At 42.0% G+C, this 24,540-nt stretch overlaps 2 protein-coding genes and 1 long non-coding RNA gene across 3 annotated transcripts in view; 1 reads left to right on the top strand and 2 right to left on the bottom strand.

Annotated features, from left to right (window-relative positions):
- Positions 1-24,540, top strand: part of abcd1 (ATP binding cassette subfamily D member 1) — a 56,440-nt gene that overhangs the window by 19,088 nt on the left and 12,812 nt on the right. The gene's annotated exons all lie outside the window — the stretch shown is intronic.
- Positions 87-4,376, bottom strand: LOC148973748 (uncharacterized). Its single transcript, XR_016146552.1, has 3 exons — positions 3,946-4,376; positions 310-385; positions 87-225 (listed from the first exon to the last, which is right to left on the bottom strand). It is a non-coding gene; the product is annotated as an uncharacterized LOC148973748 (long non-coding RNA).
- On the bottom strand, positions 2,369-3,952 carry LOC148973749 (uncharacterized). The gene is made up of 2 exons (XM_089119843.1): positions 3,434-3,952; positions 2,369-3,346 (listed from the first exon to the last, which is right to left on the bottom strand). Exons 1-2 carry the CDS (start codon positions 3,875-3,877, stop codon positions 2,567-2,569), a joined length of 1,224 nt encoding a protein of 407 aa, XP_088975969.1. The 5' UTR covers positions 3,878-3,952; the 3' UTR covers positions 2,369-2,566.

The following is a 24,540-nucleotide window of genomic DNA, read 5'->3' as shown; positions in this document are numbered from 1 at the left end:
GGGCAGGTAGAGAGAGAGAGAGTCTCGTAAGGGCAGGTGGAGTGATGGAGGGTCTCGTAAGGGCAGGTAGAGAGATGGAGGGTCTCGTAAGGGCAGGTGGAGTGATGGAGGGACTCATAAGGGCAGATGGAGTGATGGAGGGACTCATCCATGGCACCACGTCCAGGATTCAGCTCTGGGCTCCTCATCCTCAGTGCTCACACCAGTCTGCAGACATTTCAGATCCTACAAAAATGCACAAGCATTACACAAAAGCAGTCATTTTAATAGCACAATGCCATTTGATTTCTGTATTAAAAATAACCTTACTTTATATTTGAGTGAAATCCCTAAAACAAATGCTGCCATCATCTTTCCTGGCAGGTCCTGCTCCACCACAAAAGCTCTGCAGCAAATGCACAGAAATCAAGACTCAGAAAAGTGTTTCTTTTTGAATTTTTCTGTTTGAAATTACAATAATTCAAATAAACTACAACTTAATATTTAATAGATTTTGTTATAAATTGTAATGGATTTTTTCCCTGAACCTGACTACTCTGCAATAATACTCACTCTAGTTGGCCAAGTCTTATACTTTTACCCTAGCGCGTCTACTGTCGACGTCGGCTGAGCAATAAACCTACCCTATACCCTAGCGCGTCTACAGTCGACGGCGGCCGGGTGCTAATAATTCTAACTTACTTGTTCTTGCTGCGCAGCTTAAATAACTGACAGCTAATGTCCTTTCAATGCTTTTAATTACGGCCAGGAGAGTTCTCAAGCAATACTCAGAGAACTTCCCAAGTAAAAACAAGGCCGGTGGATCTCAGACAAATTCCATTGAGAATCCCCCCGAAAACACTGATACAACAGTTTTTATACAATATGGAGGTATGCCATAATGACATTAATTTCATTGGTTCTTCATAGGTAGACTGTTTTGTTACTGGGTAGAGGAGACTTTGTTTTAATGAATGTAGGTGTTTGACACACATACATTCATCTGAAGTACAGAATGTCTTAGTACATTGTCTCAGATATTCAGCTGGTTAAATGAGGTCAAATGTTAAAACATGGTTAGCTTAACATTCAGTTCAAAATTTTCCACCACACCATTTCTATAGTATAGCGTGTTCTAAATGTTCCTCAATATATCAACACTCATAACACTCACAAATTAAATATACGTATATCATGTTTAGTTACTTTATAGATTTGTTTATTTGTCTAATGTAAGCAGTGTTGACAACAGTGAATTATCCACACATAACTTTACACTCAGATGTATTTTTCATGTTGGGATGTGCTCATCTGCAATACTTAGGCGGGATTCACATATAGTGCCTAAAAACGCGTAGAAAACGCTGGGCGCGCCACATTCTCTATTTTCCAAAGCGCCAAGGCGGTTGTGCTTTAGTTGGTTCTTGTCACATGACCTATTGTGTGCGTATGGCGCATACCGCGCCTACATTTGAAGCGCAAAAGACGCGATATGTGAACCGGCCCTTATACAGTATTTTCCTTCATGATGAAAATAGACATTTTAAATAAGCGTGTTAACACGCTTTACATAAATAACATATTGTATCTAAATTCAAATACACAATAACTTTCGACATCCTAATTTTACATACAGATACATCTCGCATACAGACACACATCTTTACATACAGACACACAATCACACATCACACAAACGCACGCCACACACACACTCCAAGCAGGCCACACACACCCCACACACACGCACACCGCACACGGACACCGCACAAGGACACCGCAACACCCCACATGTCCGTGTGCGGTGTCGGTGTGCGGTATCTGTGTGCGGTGTGCGGTGTCCGTGTGTGGTATCTGTGTTGCAGTGTCCGTGTGCGGTGTGCGGTGTCCGTGTGGGGTATCTGTGTGCGGTGTCCGTGTGTGGTATCTGTGTTGCAGTGTCCGTGTGCGGTGTCCGTGTGCGGTGTGCGGTGTCCGTGTGGGGTATCTGTGTGCGGTGTCCGTGTGCGACGCGTGTGCGGTGTCCGTGTGTGGTATCTGTGTGCGGTGTCCGTGTGCGGTGTCCGTGTGGGGTATCTGTGTGCGGTGTCCGTGTGCGGTGTCCGTGTGGGGTATCTGTGTGCAGTGTCCGTGTGCGGTGTCCGTGTGGGGTATCTGTGTGCAGTGTCCGTGTGCGGTATCTGTGTTGCAGTGTCCGTGTGCGGTGTGCATGTGGGGTGTCCGTGTGTGGTATCTGTGTTGCGGTGTGCGGTGTCCGTGTGCGGTGTGGGGTGTTGCGGTGTCCGTGTGTGGTGTCCGTGTGCGGTGTGCGTGTGTGTGGGGTGTGTGTGGCGTGCGTGGAGTGTGTGTGTGGCGTGCGTGTGTGTGATGTGCGATTGTGTGTCTGTATGTAAAGAGTGTATGTGTGCGAGATGTATCTGTATGTAAAATTAGAAAGTCGAAAGTTATTCTGTATTGGCATTTAGATACAATATGTTATCCCAATGGTCACTGTTGTTGCCGTCGACATGTTTGTGAGTTCTATCTATGAACACATTAAACAAAGTTGAGTAATTTAGCTGGATCTGATTTTTAAATGTGACCGGTCCTACTCTACATGCTGCAAGCAGGTTTGGAACGCCAGTCTAGCGTCAGTCGCTAGCACGCCTCTTGAGGCCAGGAGAGGTCCAGAAGTCTTTCTTTTTCTTTTAGCACCCTGTCTCATCTCATTCTGACTGCCTGAGCTTTGGTCAGAGGGTGTTCTGGAGCCTCCAGATCTGATCTCAGATCTGCTGTTGTCTCTGTGAGAAGGTCCAGGCTGTTCATCCACTGTGGATGTTTCTTCAAGTGATGATCCTGGAGAAGAGATGAGTGATAAACTTGAATCTGAATCAGAGTGGTGGTCGGATCTCTTCCTTTTCCGTTCTCTACTCTTTGAACTGCCAGAAGTCTTTCTTTTTCTTTTAGCACCCTGTCTCATCTCATTCTGACTGCCTGAGCTTTGGTCAGAAGGTGTTCTGGATGCTCCGGATCTGATCTCAGATCTGCTGTTGTCTCTGTGAGAAGGTCCAGGCTGTTCATCATCTGTGGATGTTTCTTCAAGTGATCCTGGAGAAGAGATGAGTGATAAACTTGAAGAATCGGAGTGGTGGTCGCATCTCTTCCTTTTCCGTTCTCTACTCTTTGAACTGCCAGAAGTCTTTCTTTTTCTTTTAGCACCCTGTCTCATCTCATTCTGACTGCCTGAGCTTTGGTCAGAAGGTGTTCTGGATGCTCCGGATCTGTTCTCACTGCTGTTGTCTCGGCAAGATGGTCCTGGCTGTTCATCATCAGTGCTGGATCCATCCATATGTGATCCTCCAGATCTCATCTCAGAGCTGTTGTTGACCTGGTGAGATGGTCCAGGCTGTTCATCATCAGTACTGGATCCATCCATATGTGATCCTCCAGATCTCATCTCAGGGCTGTTGTTGACCTGGTGAGATGGTCCAGGCTGTTCATCATCGGTGCTGGACTCCCTCATCTGTGTCTCCGCACGTTCTGCCGGTTGGGCATTAACATACACAGGATAAAATGCAGGTTGAATGGAATCACCTGATGCTTCGAAAGTGACAGACCAGTAATCTGCTTTCATGGCCATCATGGAGAGCAGTGGATTGTATTCGGGACCAGGTGTCAAGGGATAATGAAGAAGTTCATTTAGAGTCCTATGAATCAACCCAAAAAGATAACGTGGCATAATAGCAATTACATTATGTGATACGCATATCTCTAGAAGAGTCCTCTGGACATCATCTTCTTCGATTGTAGCTCGAACCACATAGTAAGGCCTCTCTTCGATAAAGCGTGACCCCTCGGACTCGCTAAGCGGAATGAGTTCTTGACCGATGTTGCCGTCAAAATAATCACGTTGAGCCATCTTAACTGTACAGTTATCTGCTGACCTACAAACTGGTATTTGATTAGTAGTACCCAGGAAACACTAACCTTTCTCAACTACTGCTGTTATGAGCCTCTGAGTTGCATCAGCTATAAAGCTTTTGACAAGGAATGTCATGTGATCCGTGGAATCGATGAGTCATCAGTGATGCAGAGCAAGGGATCCGTTTAAAAAACAACAAATTCAGTACAGCTGTGAATGTTTTCGTCAGTGATGACGATAACGAAATGATTTCGCTGACGCACCGTTTTTTTATGACGATACGCGGCGACGACTAGCTAAAATAGCTCTAAGCTGATTAAAACACGACGAGACGTTTTCGTTGACGAGACGGAACGAAAATTATTATAAGTCTGACGTTCACAATGCATGTAATTTCTGCCTGTTTTTGCGTGAAATCTGTCTGTATTGAGCTAAAAAGCAATGCTGCCGTTGCCTAGCACCGGCCGCCGTTGCCTAGCACCGGCCGCCGCGCGCGCACCAGATTCTACACAACAACACAGGTTTTATCGTAGCTTTTGTACCAAGTCAAGTCAATGGAGTCAGACAAAACAAGGATAAAACCTGCTGGAAAGCATATTTTGCAGCGATGTTTGTGTGAGCATATCAGTGAACATCCCTGGCCACTCGGTGAGTTTGACGTCTTTGTAAACTAAAGTTTAATGCGTTTTATGGATGAGTGTGTGGGTGCTAACACATAAATTCTCGGGACAACAGCATTTGTCCAAATTTCAATCTTAACCGTTCTATTTCATCAGAAACGATCTTAAAACAGGACTTTAAGTGTAAAATACCGAACTAACCAAGACCAAATACAGTGTTTACAGTATTCAGGGATTGTCTTATTCATTTTTATTTTCATCACACTCCAAGTCCAACACACTCATGTTTGTTTCATACTATATATTCAAGTATGCATTCCTAACAACCTATGTTCAATACACCTCAGTATTTGATATTTATTTTATTATTTTGTTTCAGAATGTTTGCAACTTTGCAGTTTGCACAAGTTAAAAATAGACAGGGTTGTATAATGTGTGTTCACAAATAATATGCATCTTATTGTTGCATGATACATTGTTCATTGCCCTTTAGCAATTTCTCAAATAAAGCCACAATTGCCAAAGTAAGAATGTTTTTATTTCTGGCTTTTTTGGAGTAAAACATTCCACTGTTACCACTTTAACTGTGTGTAATGTTCTAGTAGCTCAAAGTTTTTGCTGTTTAAACTTTAAAACCATTCCTTTATTACTGTGATAACTGGTGAAAATAGCATTTAATATTCAGGGGTAAAACTATAACTTGAAATATGTGGATAAAAGATTTCTGCCCAATGTGACAGCGAAGTACAGCTTGGCAATGGCAGCACTGCATCTCCATCAATGAGAAAGTCTATTATGCAAAGATTTTAAGGTTAGCTTGTTTTATGAATTGCAACACTTGCTAAACCTGTCATACCTGAGCCCATTTCCAGTACTTTTTAACCTAAATTAATTTGTTAAAGACTACCTTTTTCTCTTTTACTAAAATTGACTAAAACCTTTTTGTGTTTTTATCGACTAAAACCTGACTAAAACTATTACGTTTATAAGTGACTAAAATGTGACTAAAACTTAAAAGCATTTTCGTCCAAAAGACTAAGACTAAAACTAAAAGGGCTGCCAATAACAACACTTTGTTGTTGATGTTGTGTATACACACAACAACATCAACAACTTACTGGATAACTTCAATATAAATATATTTTGTGTATGTACAGTTCATGACATCTTAAGGCATATTTGAAGAGTTCAGATGCAAAAGCCTCTAAATGCCATTTGAAATTTTCTTCAAGAATGTTAATTTTTCTCAAGCTTGTATATTTAAGTTCAGTAATTTCACTTAAATGGCAATGAAGATTACCTATGAATTGCCATTTAAGTGAAATTACTGAATTTAAACATACAGGCTTGATAAAAATGATTATTCTAGAAGAGAATTTCAAATGGCACTTAGAGGCTTTTGCATCTGAACTCTTCATTTGTTCTTATATAATTTCAGGTAACTGACTGTATTTGTTGTTAACTTGTGGTGTTCTACTTTTCCAAAATACTTTGTTACTTTAAATATAATTAAGTAGTCTCTAGCTTGACAGCTACACTGCAACTTCGATCCATTAATTGATACATGTTTATATAAGGCCTTTTTCATGCAGTGTTTTTGGTTGTTGGGTGGAGATTTCTCACTGCAATCATTATATCCTTCCTTTTTAACACATGGAAGGAATATGATGGCAAACGCAGCCTCTCTCTGGTTACGACCCGGATATGTTTGGATGGCATGGGTAATCCATGGAAGAATTTTGACTGTTGCAGTATAATTGGAATCTGCGTGTAGATGATTCAGAGTGTCTACAACTCAGAGCTATTTCTGCAGCCGTACTCATTTTGTATGGGTGTCTAGAAAGAATGAGGGGAAGAGAGGAAAATCAATCTCTGTCCATTCTCAGACTTTCTCCTTCCCACCTTCACCAGCCTGTTTGCTCTCTGAACTGGCTTATATTGGTTGTGTCACATCATTTGAAACAGGTTGAATCAGTTTTGAGTGGTTGTGTTCAATCAAATGACATGTGTTCTCTATTTGTATTTGATTGTTGCCACTTGTGTTTACCAGTATGGATGACATGTGCATTAGAGTGCAGAATGTGTTTTGAGAATGAGAATGTGTTCAGACTTTTGCTGAGATCTGCAAATTGTATTTTACCAGGTGAAATTGTTTACGGTATTGACAACAGACTCCACAATTAGCTAAATGAGTTCAGGCAACTGAGAACTTTGTTCAGCCAATGGGATTTTAGTGTTTTAACAATTGAGAAAAACTGTAACCCATTTAATCCCAATTTTTTTCCCAGACACAAAAATATCCAAATCATGTGTCATTAGTATCCCTTTGAAACAATCAATCATAATTTTTTGAAATTTTCATGGAAAACGCTGGATGCGCCGCATTCTCTATTTTCCAAAGCGCCAAGGTGGTTGCGCTTCAGTTGGTTCTTGTCACATGACCTATTGTGTGCGTATGGTGTGCTTGCGGTATTCTGAAAAGCTGAGATGTTTTTATCTCGACGCGGCGCGGACGCGCATGGAAAAAATGAGCGCGTCGCACCGCGACCGCATCGCTTCCATTATGAGCGCGCATACCGCGCGCCTACATTTGAAGCGCAAAAGACGCGATATGAGCAATTCCAGCATTATGGATGTGACACTTGAACTCATAATGACAGGTGAAAAAATGTCTCAGGAAAAAAAAAACTTTGAAAATGCATATTCTCAGAGCACCCAATCTGGGGAATTGACAGGCAAAATATGTTTTTCTAATATATATTTAAGCATCCCCAAAAAAGGAAAATATGCATGCGTTATGGATGTGACGGGAAATGACAGTGTTTTTGGTATACTGTTCAATTTCCTTTAAAGTCTGTGAACTTTTAAATGCAATTTATAAATATTGCTATCCACACGATGAAGTGGTCTTAGCTGAACATAAAAATATCAATGTTTAAAATATATATTTTTTTATGAAGTGTACTATGAGGAAAACCATCGTTATGGATGTGACAAAAACCCTGTTATGGATGTGACGCATCTGAAATACATAGAATCTGTTTGGAAAATCAACAAACCAACCATCATGGCACTTTTGTTGACTTTTTGTTTTCACATTAAGAAGACTGTCTGAAATGATTCTGAAGATGCAAAATGCAATCGTGTCCCAATGATCGCAATATTTTGTTTTGTCAAAATGATTGCAATGTTTATACCCATTTTGCGTTGTTGAATGTTCAATTGTGCTTCAAAATAGCCACATTATTTTTTTTCTGATCAGATCTAGGGTGACCACCATCAAACAAACCAAATGTGGGACAATTATAAGTTTGTGGGGGACATTGTGGGACATGTTACCAAGGGGTGAAAATGCTGTGCAGTACAACGCAAAGCGGGACGGGTGGTCACCCTATCTGATCTGGCCAGATCTGCCTCGCGTGCGCGCCAAGTATGCACACTTCATTACCCCCTATCTGTACTATGAATACTTCGAGCTCGTCTGACATACCCAGTGATAATAAACAAAGTCTCCACCACAATGTCGCCGCGATCGCGGAGAGGCTCTGATGAAATGGCTCACTCTCACACTAGCTGAAATACTTTTAGCACTTGCTTAAATAAGTTTGACTTCACTCCATTGCAAGCAATAGATCGATTTATGTTGTAAAGTTAATGAATTTATCTTTTTGTGTTGATTTAATCAGAATACTTCTTGATTTCCTTTGTTGTGTGTCATTATATTGCTCGAAATAAATAAATCCATTCATTCATTCAACAAATATACGCTGGTCAAATCATGCATGATTTAATATGCATTATGGACGTGACTGTAACGGACGCTTTATAATTAGGTTGTTTAGAGCAAATAAGTGAGATGAATTGTCAATCATAACTAGAATTGAAATATTTTGGCTTTGTACATGCATTTTCAAATTAATTGTACTAATAATTATTATACAATATAAACTTATTCTTTAAATCATTATGGATGTGACACAGCACTGAAGGGTCGTGACTTCCAAAATAGATCCTTTTATAAATTTAAAGGGCAATGCAGTTATAACAAAGTGGGTCTATTTATATCTCAGTCATGCTCCCATCTTTCTGCAAAATGCTTACTGTCAACATAAAGTATAAAAAATGAGTCTTTGATCCCTCTTTTTAAAGCATGAAAAATGTTTGTTTGAAAAAGCGATTTTAGAATATGTGCATATCTTATCTGAGGTGAATAAACACAGAAATTTCCTTAAAATTTAAATGACAGCACATCAATACAATAAAATACAGACCCAAATGGACAACCTATCCCCGACCCGTAGGCGCAGAGAAACGACCCTCTCGTTCACCGGGGTAAACTCCAACACATGGCGGCTGAGCTGGGGGGCTATAAGCAAGCCCACACCAGCCCGCCGCCTCTCACCATGGGTAACTCCAGAGTGGTGAAGAGTCCATCCTCTCTCAAGGAGTGTGGCTCCAGAACCCAAGCCATGCGTAGAGGTGATTCCGACTATCTCTAGTCGGAACCTCTCAACCTCACGCACAATCTCGGGCTCCTTCCCCGCCAGTGAGGTGACGTTCCACGTCCCTAAGGCTAGATTCCGTGTCCAGGGATCGGGTCGCCGAGGCCCCTGCCTTCGGCTGCCGCCCAATCCTCTCTGCACCGGCCCCTTACGGCTCCTCCTGCAGGTGGTGAGCCCACGGGAAGACGGTCCCACGTCGCTTCTTCGGGCTGAGCCCGGCCGGACCCCGTGGGGAGAGGCCCGGCCACCAGGCGCTCGCATACGAGCCCCAACCCCGGGCCTGGCTCCAGGGTGGGGCCCCGGCTGCGCCATACCGGGCGACGTCACGGTCCTTGGGTGTATTTCCTTCATAAGGGGGTTTTTGAACCGCTCTTAGTCTGACCCGTCGCCTAGGACCTGTTTGCCTTGGGAGACCCTACCAGGGGCATATAGCCCCAGACAACATAGCTCCTAGGGTCATTCGGGTACTCAAACCCCTCCACCACGTTAAGGTGGCAGTTCAAGGAGGGGTCCCTCTTTTTAAAGCATGAAAAATGTTTGTTTGAAAAAGCAATTTTAGAATATGTGCATATCTTATCTGAGGTGAATAAACACAGAAATTTCCTTAAAATTTAAATGACAGCACATCAATACAATAAAATACAGACCCAAATGGACAACTTAGAAAGGGTTTTGATATTTTTATAATAACTTTATTTTTTCATGGCAAGGTTGACATCTGCATGGAATCGCCCATATGTGAACCGGCCCTTATACAATATTTTCCTTCATGATGAAAAAAGACATTTTAAATAAGCGTGTTAACACGCTTTACATAAATAACATATTGTATCTAAATTCAAATACACAATAACTTTCGACATCCTAATTTTACATACAGATACATCTCGCATACAGACACACATCTTTACATACAGACACACAATCACACATCACACAAACGCACGCCACACACACACTCCAAGCAGGCCACACACACCCCACACACACGCACACCGCACACGGACACCGCACAAGGACACCGCAACACCCCACATGTCCGTGTGCGGTGTCGGTGTGCGGTATCTGTGTGCGGTGTGCGGTGTCCGTGTGTGGTATCTGTGTTGCAGTGTCCGTGTGCGGTGTCCGTGTGCGGTGTGCGTGTGCGGTGTGCGACGCGTGTGCGGTGTCCGTGTGGGGTATCTGTGTGCGGTGTCCGTGTGGGGTATCTGTGTGCGGTGTCCGTGTGCGGTGTGCGACGCGTGTGCGGTGTCCGTGTGGGGTATCTGTGTGCGGTGTCCGTGTGCGGTGTGCAGTGTCCGTGTGCGGTATCTGTGTTGCAGTGTCCGTGTGCGGTATCTGTGTTGCAGTGTCCGTGTGCGGTGTGCATGTGGGGTGTCCGTGTGTGGTATCTGTGTTGCGGTGTGCGGTGTCCGTGTGCGGTGTGGGGTGTTGCGGTGTCCGTGTGCGGTTTCCGTGTGCGGTGTGCGTGTGTGTGGGGTGTGTGTGGCGTGCGTGGAGTGTGTGTGTGGCGTGCGTGTGTGTGATGTGCGATTGTGTGTCTGTATGTAAAGAGTGTATGTGTGCGAGATGTATCTGTATGTAAAATTAGAAAGTCGAAAGTTATTCTGTATTGGCATTTAGATACAATATGTTATCCCAATGGTCACTGTTGTTGCCGTCGACATGTTTGTGAGTTCTATCTATGAACACATTAAACAAAGTTGAGTAATTTAGCTGGATCTGATTTTTAAATGTGACCGGTCCTACTCTACATGCTGCAAGCAGGTTTGGAACGCCAGTCTAGCGTCAGTCGCTAGCACGCCTCTTGAGGCCAGGGGAGTGAGGTCCAGAAGTCTTTCTTTTTCTTTTAGCACCCTGTCTCATCTCATTCTGACTGCTTGAGCTTTGGTCAGAGGGTGTTCTGGAGCCTCCAGATCTGATCTCAGATCTGCTGTTGTCTCTGTGAGAAGGTCCAGGCTGTTCATCCACTGTGGATGTTTCTTCAAGGGATGATCCTGGAGAAGAGATGAGTGATAAACTTGAATCTGAATCAGAGTGGTGGTCGGATCTCTTCCTTTTCCGTTCTCTACTCTTTGAACTGCCAGAAGTCTTTCTTTTTCTTTTAGCACCCTGTCTCATCTCATTCTGACTGCCTGAGCTTTGGTCAGAAGGTGTTCTGGATGCTCCGGATCTGATCTCAGATCTGCTGTTGTCTCTGTGAGAAGGTCCAGGCTGTTCATCCACTGTGGATGTTTCTTCAAGTGATGATCCTGGAGAAGAGATGAGTGATAAACTTGAAGAATCGGAGTGGTGGTCGGATCTCTTCCTTTTCCGTTCTCTACTCTTTGAACTGCCAGAAGTCATTCTTTTTCTTTTAGCACCCTGTCTCATCTCATTCTGACTGCCTGAGCTTTGGTCAGAAGGTGTTCTGGATGCTCCGGATCTGATCTCAGATCTGCTGTTGTCTCTGTGAGAAGGTCCAGGCTGTTCATCCACTGTGGATGTTTCTTCAAGTGATCCTGGAGAAGAGATGAGTGATAAACTTGAAGAATCAGAGTGGTGGTCGCATCTCTTCCTTTTCCGTTCTCTACTCTTTGAACTGCCAGAAGTCTTTCTTTTTCTTTTAGCACCCTGTCTCATCTCATTCTGACTGCCTGAGCTTTGGTCAGAAGGTGTTCTGGATGCTCCGAATCTGTTCTCACTGCTGTTGTCTCGGCAAGATGGTCCTGGCTGTTCATCATCAGTGCTGGATCCATCCATATGTGATCCTCCAGATCTCATCTCAGAGATGTTGTTGATCTGGTGAGATGGTCCAGGCTGTTCATCATCAGTACTGGATCCATCCATATGTGATCCTCCAGATCTCATCTCAGGGCTGTTGTTGACCTGGTGAGATGGTCCAGGCTGTTCATCATCGGTGCTGGGCTCCCTCATCTGTGTCTCCGCACGTTCTGCCGGTTGGGCATTAACATACACAGGATAAAATGCAGGTTGAATGCAATCACCTGATCCTTCGAAAGTGACAGACCAGTAATCTGCTTTCATGGCCATCATGGAGAGCAATGGATTGTATTCGGGACCAGGTGTCAAGGGATAACGAAGAAGTTCATTTAGAGTCCTTCGAACCAACCCCAAAAAAAACCCTGGCATAATAGCAATTACATTTTGTGATACGCATATCTCTAGAAGAGTCCTCTGGACACCATCTTCTTCGATTGAAGCTCGAACTACATAGTAAGGCCTCTCTTCGATTAAACGTAACTCATCAAAATCGTCAAGAGGAATGACATCTAAAAAATAATCACGTTGAGCCATCTTAACTGTACAGTTATCTGCTGACCTATAAACTGGTATTTGATCAGTAGTACCCAGGAAACACTAACCTTTCTCAACTACTGCTGTTATGAGCCTCTGAGGTGCATCAGCTATAGTAAAGCTTTGGAATGTCATGTGATGTGATGTCATCAATGGAACCGATGAGTCATCAGTGATGCAGAGCAAGGGATCCGTTTAAAAAACAACAAATTCAGTACAGCTGTGAATGATCCAACCAACTGAAGTTATCCAGTAAGTTGTTGTTGATGTTGTGTGTGTGTTTGTGTATACACACAACATCATCAACAACTTACTGGATAACTTCAATGTAAATATATTTTGTGTATGTACAGTTCATGACATCTTAAGGCATATTTGTTCTTATATAATTTCAGGTAACTGTATTTGTTGTTAACTTGTGGTGTACTACTTTTCCAAAATACTTTTGTTACTTTAAATATCATGAAATGACACGAGAAACCAAATTTGCCTGGAACTTTTGGTATAAGTGACGTCACGATACTACGTGACGTCACGATACTAATTGACGTCACGATACTAAGTGACGCACCAGTCGTTTGCATGTGACCGCCTCCAGCGCAAGACAACTACGCATTTCGCGTCATCGCATGCGTTGTCGTGCAGCGAGTGGGTCTGTTTACAAGAAGACTGTGATGCCACGCAAATGTGCTGTTGCTGCTGTGGACAAACAGCACGTTTGAATACGCTGCCGAACGATCAAGACGTCAGGGAAAGCAGTCGGATGCAATTTATTTGCAGCATATGCAGCGCGCCAAAGTGTGACGGGGCATGTTACTGAAAGAACGAGAAGAGAGCGAGCGGCCGTGCCTTCAAACTGTCTTGCTCTCTCTCTCTCTCTCTCTCTCCCTCCCTCCCTCGCGCATATGGTTAAAGATTGGAAGACCGAAGTTTCACGTGGTGGAGCATTGTGTAGTCTACATGTGATACAAAATGATTAACGTTAATAATTTATGCATAAGCAGCACTGACGTTAGCCAATCATAACAGTATAGGCGTTAACACTGAAGTCTTAAAGGGGAAACACCCCCAAACAGACTGTTTGAATCAGAGGTGAGAAACAGGGTGGGAAAACGTCATAAATCACTACATTTTTTTTTAAATTGTACAAAAACTATAGTAATACTATAATTGCACCTAAGGGAACATAATAAAACAAAACAAAAAACCATGTCATGACCCCTTGGCAGCTACACTAGAACTTCTATACATTTATTGATACATGTTTATATAAGGCCTTTTTCATGCAGTGTTTGGTTGGGTGGAGATTTCTCACTCCTGACAATAGCAATCATTATATCCTTCCTCTCTAACATATGGAAGGAATATGATGGCAAATGCATAGTAAAATAAAAACCTGTTGCTGTAGTTTGCCAAAATAATGTCAGATAAATACTTAAACCAAGTTCAGTGTTTTGTTCTTCCCTTATATTTTAAATATAAAAATAAATAAATAAATAATCATATTTTGATGGTTTAATCAAACTTATAGGGCCATTAAAAACATAAATCCCCTCCGAACATCACCTTTGGTCACTACTATATTTGTTACAAAAGATTTCTTTTTCAATATTGAAATAAAAGTGCTGTTCTTTTGAATCAGCACTTTTATTTCAATATTGGTAATAAGAAATTTCTTGAGCAGCAAATCATCATATTAGAGTGATTTCTGAAGGGTTATGTGACACTAAAGACTGAAGTAATGATGCTGAAAATTCAGCTTTAAATCGCAGAAATAAAATACATTTGAAAATATATTGCCATTTAAGTGAAATTACTGAATTTAAACATACAGGCTTGATAAAAATGATTATTCTAGAAGAGAATTTCAAATGGCACTTAGAGGCTTTTGCATCTGAATTCTTCATTTGTTCTTATATAATTTCAGGTAACTGACTGTATTTGTTGTTAACTTGTGGTGTTCTACTTTTCCAAAATACTTTGTTACTTTAAATATAATTAAGTAGTCTCTAGCTTGACAGCTACACTGCAACTTCGATCCATTAATTGATACATGTTTATATAAGGCCTTTTTCATGCAGTGTTTTTGGTTGTTGGGTGGAGATTTCTCACTGCAATCATTATATCCTTCCTTTTTAACACATGGAAGGAATATGATGGCAAACGCAGCCTCTCTCTGGTTACGACCCGGATATGTTTGGATGGCATGGGTAATCCATGGAAGAATTTTGACTGTTGCAGTATAATTGGAATCTGCGTGTAGATGATTCAGAGTTTCTACAACTCAGAGCTATTTCTGCAGCCGTACTCATTTTGTATGGGTGTCTAGAAAGAATGAGGGGAAGAGAGGAAAATCAATCTCTGTCCATTCTCAGACTTTCTCCTTCCCACCTTCACCAGCCTGTTTGCTCTCTGAACTGGCTTATATTGGTTGTCACATCATTTGAAACGGGTTGAATCAGTTTTGAGTGGTTGTGTTCAATCAAATGACATGTGTTCTCTATTTGTATTTGATTGTTGCCACTTGTGTTTACCAGTATTGATGACATGTGCATTAGAGTGCAGAATGTGTTTTGAGAATGAGAATGTGTTCAGACTTTTGCTGAGATCTGCAAATTCTATTTTACCAGGTGAAATTGTTTACGGTATTGACAACAGACTCCACAATTAGCTAAATGAGTTCAGGCAACTGAGAACTTTGTTCAGCCAATGGGATTTTAGTGTTTTAACAATTGAGAAAAACTAACCCATTTAATCCCAATTTTTTTCCCAGACACAAAAATATCCAAATCATGTGTCATTAGTATCCCTTTGAAACAATCAATCATAATTTTTTGAAATTTTCATGGAAAACGCTGGATGCGCCGCATTCTCTATTTTCCAAAGCGCCAAGGTGGTTGCGCTTCAGTTGGTTCTTGTCACATGACCTATTGTGTGCGTATGGTGTGCTTGCGGTATTCTGAAAAGCTGAGATGTTTTTATCTCGACGCGGCGCGGACGCGCATGGAAAAAATGAGCGCGTCGCACCGCGACCGCATCGCTTCCATTATGAGCGCGCATACCGCGCGCCTACATTTGAAGCGCAAAAGACGCGATATGAGCAATTCCAGCATTATGGATGTGACACTTGAACTCATAATGACAGGTGAAAAAATGTCTCAGGAAAAAAAAAACTTTGAAAATGCATATTCTCAGAGCACCCAATCTGGGGAATTGACAGGCAAAATATGTTTTTCTAATATATATTTAAGCATCCCCAAAAAAGGAAAATATGCATGCGTTATGGATGTGACGGGAAATGACAGTGTTTTTGGTATACTGTTCAATTTCCTTTAAAGTCTGTGAACTTTTAAATGCAATTTATAAATATTGCTATCCACACGATGAAGTGGTCTTAGCTGAACATAAAAATATCAATGTTTAAAATATATATTTTTTTATGAAGTGTACTATGAGGAAAACCATCGTTATGGATGTGACAAAAACCCTGTTATGGATGTGACGCATCTGAAATACATAGAATCTGTTTGGAAAATCAACAAACCAACCATCATGGCACTTTTGTTGACTTTTTGTTTTCACATTAAGAAGACTGTCTGAAATGATTCTGAAGATGCAAAATGCAATCGTGTCCCAATGATCGCAATATTTTGTTTTGTCAAAATGATTGCAATGTTTATACCCATTTTGCGTTGTTGAATGTTCAATTGTGCTTCAAAATAGCCACATTATTTTTTTTCTGATCAGATCTAGGGTGACCACCATCAAACAAACCAAATGTGGGACAATTATAAGTTTGTGGGGGACATTGTGGGACATGTTACCAAGGGGTGAAAATGCTGTGCAGTACAACGCAAAGCGGGACGGGTGGTCACCCTATCTGATCTGGCCAGATCTGCCTCGCGTGCGCGCCAAGTATGCACACTTCATTACCCCCTATCTGTACTATGAATACTTCGAGCTCGTCTGACATACCCAGTGATAATAAACAAAGTCTCCACCACAATGTCGCCGCGATCGCGGAGAGGCTCTGATGAAATGGCTCACTCTCACACTAGCTGAAATACTTTTAGCACTTGCTTAAATAAGTTTGACTTCACTCCATTGCAAGCAATAGATCGATTTATGTTGTAAAGTTAATGAATTTATCTTTTTGTGTTGATTTAATCAGAATACTTCTTGATTTCCTTTGTTGTGTGTCATTATATTGCTCGAAATAAATAAATCCATTCATTCATTCAACAAATATACGCTGGTCAAATCATGCATGATTTAATATGCATTATGGACGTGACTGTAACGGACGCTTTATAATTAGGTTGTTTAGAGCAAATAAGTGAGATGAATTGTCAATCATAACTAGAATTGAAATATTTTGGCTTTGTACATGCATTTTCAAATTAATTGTACTAATAATTATTATACAATATAAACTTATTCTTTAAATCATTATGGATGTGACACAGCACTGAAGGGTCGTGACTTCCAAAATAGATCCTTTTATAAATTTAAAGGGCAATGCAGTTATAACAAAGTGGGTCTATTTATATCTCAGTCATGCTCCCATCTTTCTGCAAAATGCTTACTGTCAACATAAAGTATAAAAAATGAGTCTTTGATCCCTCTTTTTAAAGCATGAAAAATGTTTGTTTGAAAAAGCGATTTTAGAATATGTGCATATCTTATCTGAGGTGAATAAACACAGAAATTTCCTTAAAATTTAAATGACAGCACATCAATACAATAAAATACAGACCCAAATGGACAACCTATCCCCGACCCGTAGGCGCAGAGAAACGACCCTCTCGTTCACCGGGGTAAACTCCAACACATGGCGGCTGAGCTGAGGGGCTATAAGCAAGCCCACACCAGCCCGCCGCCTCTCACCATGGGTAACTCCAGAGTGGTGAAGAGTCCATCCTCTCTCAAGGAGTGTGGCTCCAGAACCCAAGCCATGCGTAGAGGTGATTCCGACTATCTCTAGTCGGAACCTCTCAACCTCACGCACAATCTCGGGCTCCTTCCCCGCCAGTGAGGTGACGTTCCACGTCCCTAAGGCTAGATTCCGTGTCCAGGGATCGGGTCGCCGAGGCCCCTGCCTTCGGCTGCCGCCCAATCCTCTCTGCACCGGCCCCTTACGGCTCCTCCTGCAGGTGGTGAGCCCACGGGAAGACGGTCCCACGTCGCTTCTTCGGGCTGAGCCCGGCCGGACCCCGTGGGGAGAGGCCCGGCCACCAGGCGCTCGCATACGAGCCCCAACCCCGGGCCTGGCTCCAGGGTGGGGCCCCGGCTGCGCCATACCGGGCGACGTCACGGTCCTTGGGTGTATTTCCTTCATAAGGGGGTTTTTGAACCGCTCTTAGTCTGACCCGTCGCCTAGGACCTGTTTGCCTTGGGAGACCCTACCAGGGGCATATAGCCCCAGACAACATAGCTCCTAGGGTCATTCGGGTACTCAAACCCCTCCACCACGTTAAGGTGGCAGTTCAAGGAGGGGTCCCTCTTTTTAAAGCATGAAAAATGTTTGTTTGAAAAAGCAATTTTAGAATATGTGCATATCTTATCTGAGGTGAATAAACACAGAAATTTCCTTAAAATTTAAATGACAGCACATCAATACAATAAAATACAGACCCAAATGGACAACTTAGAAAGGGTTTTGATATTTTTATAATAACTTTATTTTTTCATGGCAAGGTTGACATCTGCATGGAATCGCCCATATGTGAACCGGCCCTTATACAATATTTTCCTTCATGATGAAAAAAGACATTTTAAATAAGCGTGTTAACACGCTTTACATAAATAACATATTGTATCTAAATTCAAATACACAATAACTTTCGACATCCTAATTTTACATACAGATACATCTCGCATACAGACACACATCTTTACATACAGACACACAATCACACATCACACAAACGCACGCCACACACACACTCCAAGCAGGCCACACACACCCCACACACACGCACACCGCACACGGACACCGCACAAGGACACCGCAACACCCCACATGTCCGTGTGCGGTGTCGGTGTGCGGTATCTGTGTGCGGTGTGCGGTGTCCGTGTGTGGTATCTGTGTTGCAGTGTCCGTGTGCGGTGTCCGTGTGCGGTGTGCGGTGTCCGTGTGCGGTGTGCGGTGTCCGTGTGGGGTATCTGTGTGCGGTGTCCGTGTGGGGTATCTGTGTGCGGTGTCCGTGTGCGGTGTGCGACGCGTGTGCGGTGTCCGTGTGGGGTATCTGTGTGCGGTGTCCGTGTGGGGTATCTGTGTGCGGTGTCCGTGTGCGGTGTGCAGTGTCCGTGTGCGGTATCTGTGTTGCAGTGTCCGTGTGCGGTATCTGTGTTGCAGTGTCCGTGTGCGGTGTGCATGTGGGGTGTCCGTGTGTGGTATCTGTGTTGCGGTGTGCGGTGTCCGTGTGCGGTGTGGGGTGTTGCGGTGTCCGTGTGCGGTTTCCGTGTGCGGTGTGCGTGTGTGTGGGGTGTGTGTGGCGTGCGTGGAGTGTGTGTGTGGCGTGCGTGTGTGTGATGTGCGATTGTGTGTCTGTATGTAAAGAGTGTATGTGTGCGAGATGTATCTGTATGTAAAATTAGAAAGTCGAAAGTTATTCTGTATTGGCATTTAGATACAATATGTTATCCCAATGGTCACTGTTGTTGCCGTCGACATGTTTGTGAGTTCTATCTATGAACACATTAAACAAAGTTGAGTAATTTAGCTGGATCTGATTTTTAAATGTGACCGGTCCTACTCTACATGCTGCAAGCAGGTTTGGAACGCCAGTCTAGCGTCAGTCGCTAGCACGCCTCTTGAGGCCAGGGGAGTGAGGTCCAGAAGTCTTTCTTTTTCTTTTAGCACCCTGTCTCATCTCATTCTGACTGCTTGAGCTTTGGTCAGAGGGTGTTCTGGAGCCTCCAGATCTGATCTCAGATCTGCTGTTGTCTCTGTGAGAAGGTCCAGGCTGTTCATCCACTGTGGATGTTTCTTCAAGGGATGATCCTGGAGAAGAGATGAGTGATAAACTTGAATCTGAATCAGAGTGGTGGTCGGATCTCTTCCTTTTCCGTTCTCTACTCTTTGAACTGCCAGAAGTCTTTCTTTTTCTTTTAGCACCCTGTCTCATCTCATTCTGACTGCCTGAGCTTTGGTCAGAGGGTGTTCTGGAGCCTCCAGATCTGATCTCAGATCTGCTGTTGTCTCTGTGAGAAGGTCCAGGCTGTTCATCCACTGTGGATGTTTCTTCAAGTGATGATCCTGGAGAAGAGATGAGTGATAAACTTGAAGAATCAGAGTGGTGGTCGCATCTCTTCCTTTTCCGTTCTCTACTCTTTGAACTGCCAGAAGTCTTTCTTTTTCTTTTAGCACCCTGTCTCATCTCATTCTGACTGCCTGAGCTTTGGTCAGAAGGTGTTCTGGATGCTCCGAATCTGTTCTCACTGCTGTTGTCTCGGCAAGATGGTCCTGGCTGTTCATCATCAGTGCTGGATCCATCCATATGTGATCCTCCAGATCTCATCTCAGAGATGTTGTTGATCTGGTGAGATGGTCCAGGCTGTTCATCATCAGTACTGGATCCATCCATATGTGATCCTCCAGATCTCATCTCAGGGCTGTTGTTGACCTGGTGAGATGGTCCAGGCTGTTCATCATCGGTGCTGGGCTCCCTCATCTGTGTCTCCGCACGTTCTGCCGGTTGGGCATTAACATACACAGGATAAAATGCAGGTTGAATGCAATCACCTGATCCTTCGAAAGTGACAGACCAGTAATCTGCTTTCATGGCCATCATGGAGAGCAATGGATTGTATTCGGGACCAGGTGTCAAGGGATAACGAAGAAGTTCATTTAGAGTCCTTCGAACCAACCCCAAAAAAAACCCTGGCATAATAGCAATTACATTTTGTGATACGCATATCTCTAGAAGAGTCCTCTGGACACCATCTTCTTCGATTGAAGCTCGAACTACATAGTAAGGCCTCTCTTCGATTAAACGTAACTCATCAAAATCGTCAAGAGGAATGACATCTAAAAAATAATCACGTTGAGCCATCTTAACTGTACAGTTATCTGCTGACCTATAAACTGGTATTTGATCAGTAGTACCCAGGAAACACTAACCTTTCTCAACTACTGCTGTTATGAGCCTCTGAGGTGCATCAGCTATAGTAAAGCTTTGGAATGTCATGTGATGTGATGTCATCAATGGAACCGATGAGTCATCAGTGATGCAGAGCAAGGGATCCGTTTAAAAAACAACAAATTCAGTACAGCTGTGAATGATCCAACCAACTGAAGTTATCCAGTAAGTTGTTGTTGATGTTGTGTGTGTGTTTGTGTATACACACAACATCATCAACAACTTACTGGATAACTTCAATGTAAATATATTTTGTGTATGTACAGTTCATGACATCTTAAGGCATATTTGTTCTTATATAATTTCAGGTAACTGTATTTGTTGTTAACTTGTGGTGTACTACTTTTCCAAAATACTTTTGTTACTTTAAATATCATGAAATGACACGAGAAACCAAATTTGCCTGGAACTTTTGGTATAAGTGACGTCACGATACTACGTGACGTCACGATACTAATTGACGTCACGATACTAAGTGACGCACCAGTCGTTTGCATGTGACCGCCTCCAGCGCAAGACAACTACGCATTTCGCGTCATCGCATGCGTTGTCGTGCAGCGAGTGGGTCTGTTTACAAGAAGACTGTGATGCCACGCAAATGTGCTGTTGCTGCTGTGGACAAACAGCACGTTTGAATACGCTGCCGAACGATCAAGACGTCAGGGAAAGCAGTCGGATGCAATTTATTTGCAGCATATGCAGCGCGCCAAAGTGTGACGGGGCATGTTACTGAAAGAACGAGAAGAGAGCGAGCGGCCGTGCCTTCAAACTGTCTTGCTCTCTCTCTCTCTCTCTCTCTCCCTCCCTCCCTCGCGCATATGGTTAAAGATTGGAAGACCGAAGTTTCACGTGGTGGAGCATTGTGTAGTCTACATGTGATACAAAATGATTAACGTTAATAATTTATGCATAAGCAGCACTGACGTTAGCCAATCATAACAGTATAGGCGTTAACACTGAAGTCTTAAAGGGGAAACACCCCCAAACAGACTGTTTGAATCAGAGGTGAGAAACAGGGTGGGAAAACGTCATAAATCACTACATTTTTTTTTAAATTGTACAAAAACTATAGTAATACTATAATTGCACCTAAGGGAACATAATAAAACAAAACAAAAAACCATGTCATGACCCCTTGGCAGCTACACTAGAACTTCTATACATTTATTGATACATGTTTATATAAGGCCTTTTTCATGCAGTGTTTGGTTGGGTGGAGATTTCTCACTCCTGACAATAGCAATCATTATATCCTTCCTCTCTAACATATGGAAGGAATATGATGGCAAATGCATAGTAAAATAAAAACCTGTTGCTGTAGTTTGCCAAAATAATGTCAGATAAATACTTAAACCAAGTTCAGTGTTTTGTTCTTCCCTTATATTTTAAATATAAAAATAAATAAATAAATAATCATATTTTGATGGTTTAATCAAACTTATAGGGCCATTAAAAACATAAATCCCCTCCGAACATCACCTTTGGTCACTACTATATTTGTTACAAAAGATTTCTTTTTCAATATTGAAATAAAAGTGCTGTTCTTTTGAATCAGCACTTTTATTTCAATATTGGTAATAAGAAATTTCTTGAGCAGCAAATCATCATATTAGAGTGATTTCTGAAGGGTTATGTGACACTAAAGACTGAAGTAATGATGCTGAAAATTCAGCTTTAAATCGCAGAAATAAAATACATTTGAAAATATATTGCCATTTAAGTGAAATTACTGAATTTAAACATACAGGCTTGATAAAAATGATTATTCTAGAAGAGAATTTCAAATGGCACTTAGAGGCTTTTGCATCTGAATTCTTCATTTGTTCTTATATAATTTCAGGTAACTGACTGTATTTGTTGTTAACTTGTGGTGTTCTACTTTTCCAAAATACTTTGTTACTTTAAATATAATTAAGTAGTCTCTAGCTTGACAGCTACACTGCAACTTCGATCCATTAATTGATACATGTTTATATAAGGCCTTTTTCATGCAGTGTTTTTGGTTGTTGGGTGGAGATTTCTCACTGCAATCATTATATCCTTCCTTTTTAACACATGGAAGGAATATGATGGCAAACGCAGCCTCTCTCTGGTTACGACCCGGATATGTTTGGATGGCATGGGTAATCCATGGAAGAATTTTGACTGTTGCAGTATAATTGGAATCTGCGTGTAGATGATTCAGAGTGTCTACAACTCAGAGCTATTTCTGCAGCCGTACTCATTTTGTATGGGTGTCTAGAAAGAATGAGGGGAAGAGAGGAAAATCAATCTCTGTCCATTCTCAGACTTTCTCCTTCCCACCTTCACCAGCCTGTTTGCTCTCTGAACTGGCTTATATTGGTTGTCACATCATTTGAAACGGGTTGAATCAGTTTTGAGTGGTTGTGTTCAATCAAATGACATGTGTTCTCTATTTGTATTTGATTGTTGCCACTTGTGTTTACCAGTATTGATGACATGTGCATTAGAGTGCAGAATGTGTTTTGAGAATGAGAATGTGTTCAGACTTTTGCTGAGATCTGCAAATTCTATTTTACCAGGTGAAATTGTTTACGGTATTGACAACAGACTCCACAATTAGCTAAATGAGTTCAGGCAACTGAGAACTTTGTTCAGCCAATGGGATTTTAGTGTTTTAACAATTGAGAAAAACTAACCCATTTAATCCCAATTTTTTTCCCAGACACAAAAATATCCAAATCATGTGTCATTAGTATCCCTTTGAAACAATCAATCATAATTTTTTGAAATTTTCATGGAAAACGCTGGATGCGCCGCATTCTCTATTTTCCAAAGCGCCAAGGTGGTTGCGCTTCAGTTGGTTCTTGTCACATGACCTATTGTGTGCGTATGGTGTGCTTGCGGTATTCTGAAAAGCTGAGATGTTTTTATCTCGACGCGGCGCGGACGCGCATGGAAAAAATGAGCGCGTCGCACCGCGACCGCATCGCTTCCATTATGAGCGCGCATACCGCGCGCCTACATTTGAAGCGCAAAAGACGCGATATGAGCAATTCCAGCATTATGGATGTGACACTTGAACTCATAATGACAGGTGAAAAAATGTCTCAGGAAAAAAAAAACTTTGAAAATGCATATTCTCAGAGCACCCAATCTGGGGAATTGACAGGCAAAATATGTTTTTCTAATATATATTTAAGCATCCCCAAAAAAGGAAAATATGCATGCGTTATGGATGTGACGGGAAATGACAGTGTTTTTGGTATACTGTTCAATTTCCTTTAAAGTCTGTGAACTTTTAAATGCAATTTATAAATATTGCTATCCACACGATGAAGTGGTCTTAGCTGAACATAAAAATATCAATGTTTAAAATATATATTTTTTTATGAAGTGTACTATGAGGAAAACCATCATTATGGATGTGACAAAAACCCTGTTATGGATGTGACGCATCTGAAATACATAGAATCTGTTTGGAAAATCAACAAACCAACCATCATGGCACTTTTGTTGACTTTTTGTTTTCACATTAAGAAGACTGTCTGAAATGATTCTGAAGATGCAAAATGCAATCGTGTCCCAATGATCGCAATATTTTGTTTTGTCAAAATGATTGCAATGTTTATACCCATTTTGCGTTGTTGAATGTTCAATTGTGCTTCAAAATAGCCACATTATTTTTTTTCTGATCAGATCTAGGGTGACCACCATCAAACAAACCAAATGTGGGACAATTATAAGTTTGTGGGGGACATTGTGGGACATGTTACCAAGGGGTGAAAATGCTGTGCAGTACAACGCAAAGCGGGACGGGTGGTCACCCTATCTGATCTGGCCAGATCTGCCTCGCGTGCGCGCCAAGTATGCACACTTCATTACCCCCTATCTGTACTATGAATACTTCGAGCTCGTCTGACATACCCAGTGATAATAAACAAAGTCTCCACCACAATGTCGCCGCGATCGCGGAGAGGCTCTGATGAAATGGCTCACTCTCACACTAGCTGAAATACTTTTAGCACTTGCTTAAATAAGTTTGACTTCACTCCATTGCAAGCAATAGATCGATTTATGTTGTAAAGTTAATGAATTTATCTTTTTGTGTTGATTTAATCAGAATACTTCTTGAT

Source organism: Pimephales promelas, chromosome 14 (assembly GCF_988280905.1).
Source record: "Pimephales promelas chromosome 14, fPimPro1.hap1.1, whole genome shotgun sequence".
In the NCBI taxonomy this organism is placed as follows: Eukaryota; Metazoa; Chordata; class Actinopteri; order Cypriniformes; family Leuciscidae; genus Pimephales; species Pimephales promelas.
This window is presented reverse-complemented; position numbering and strand designations above follow the sequence as displayed.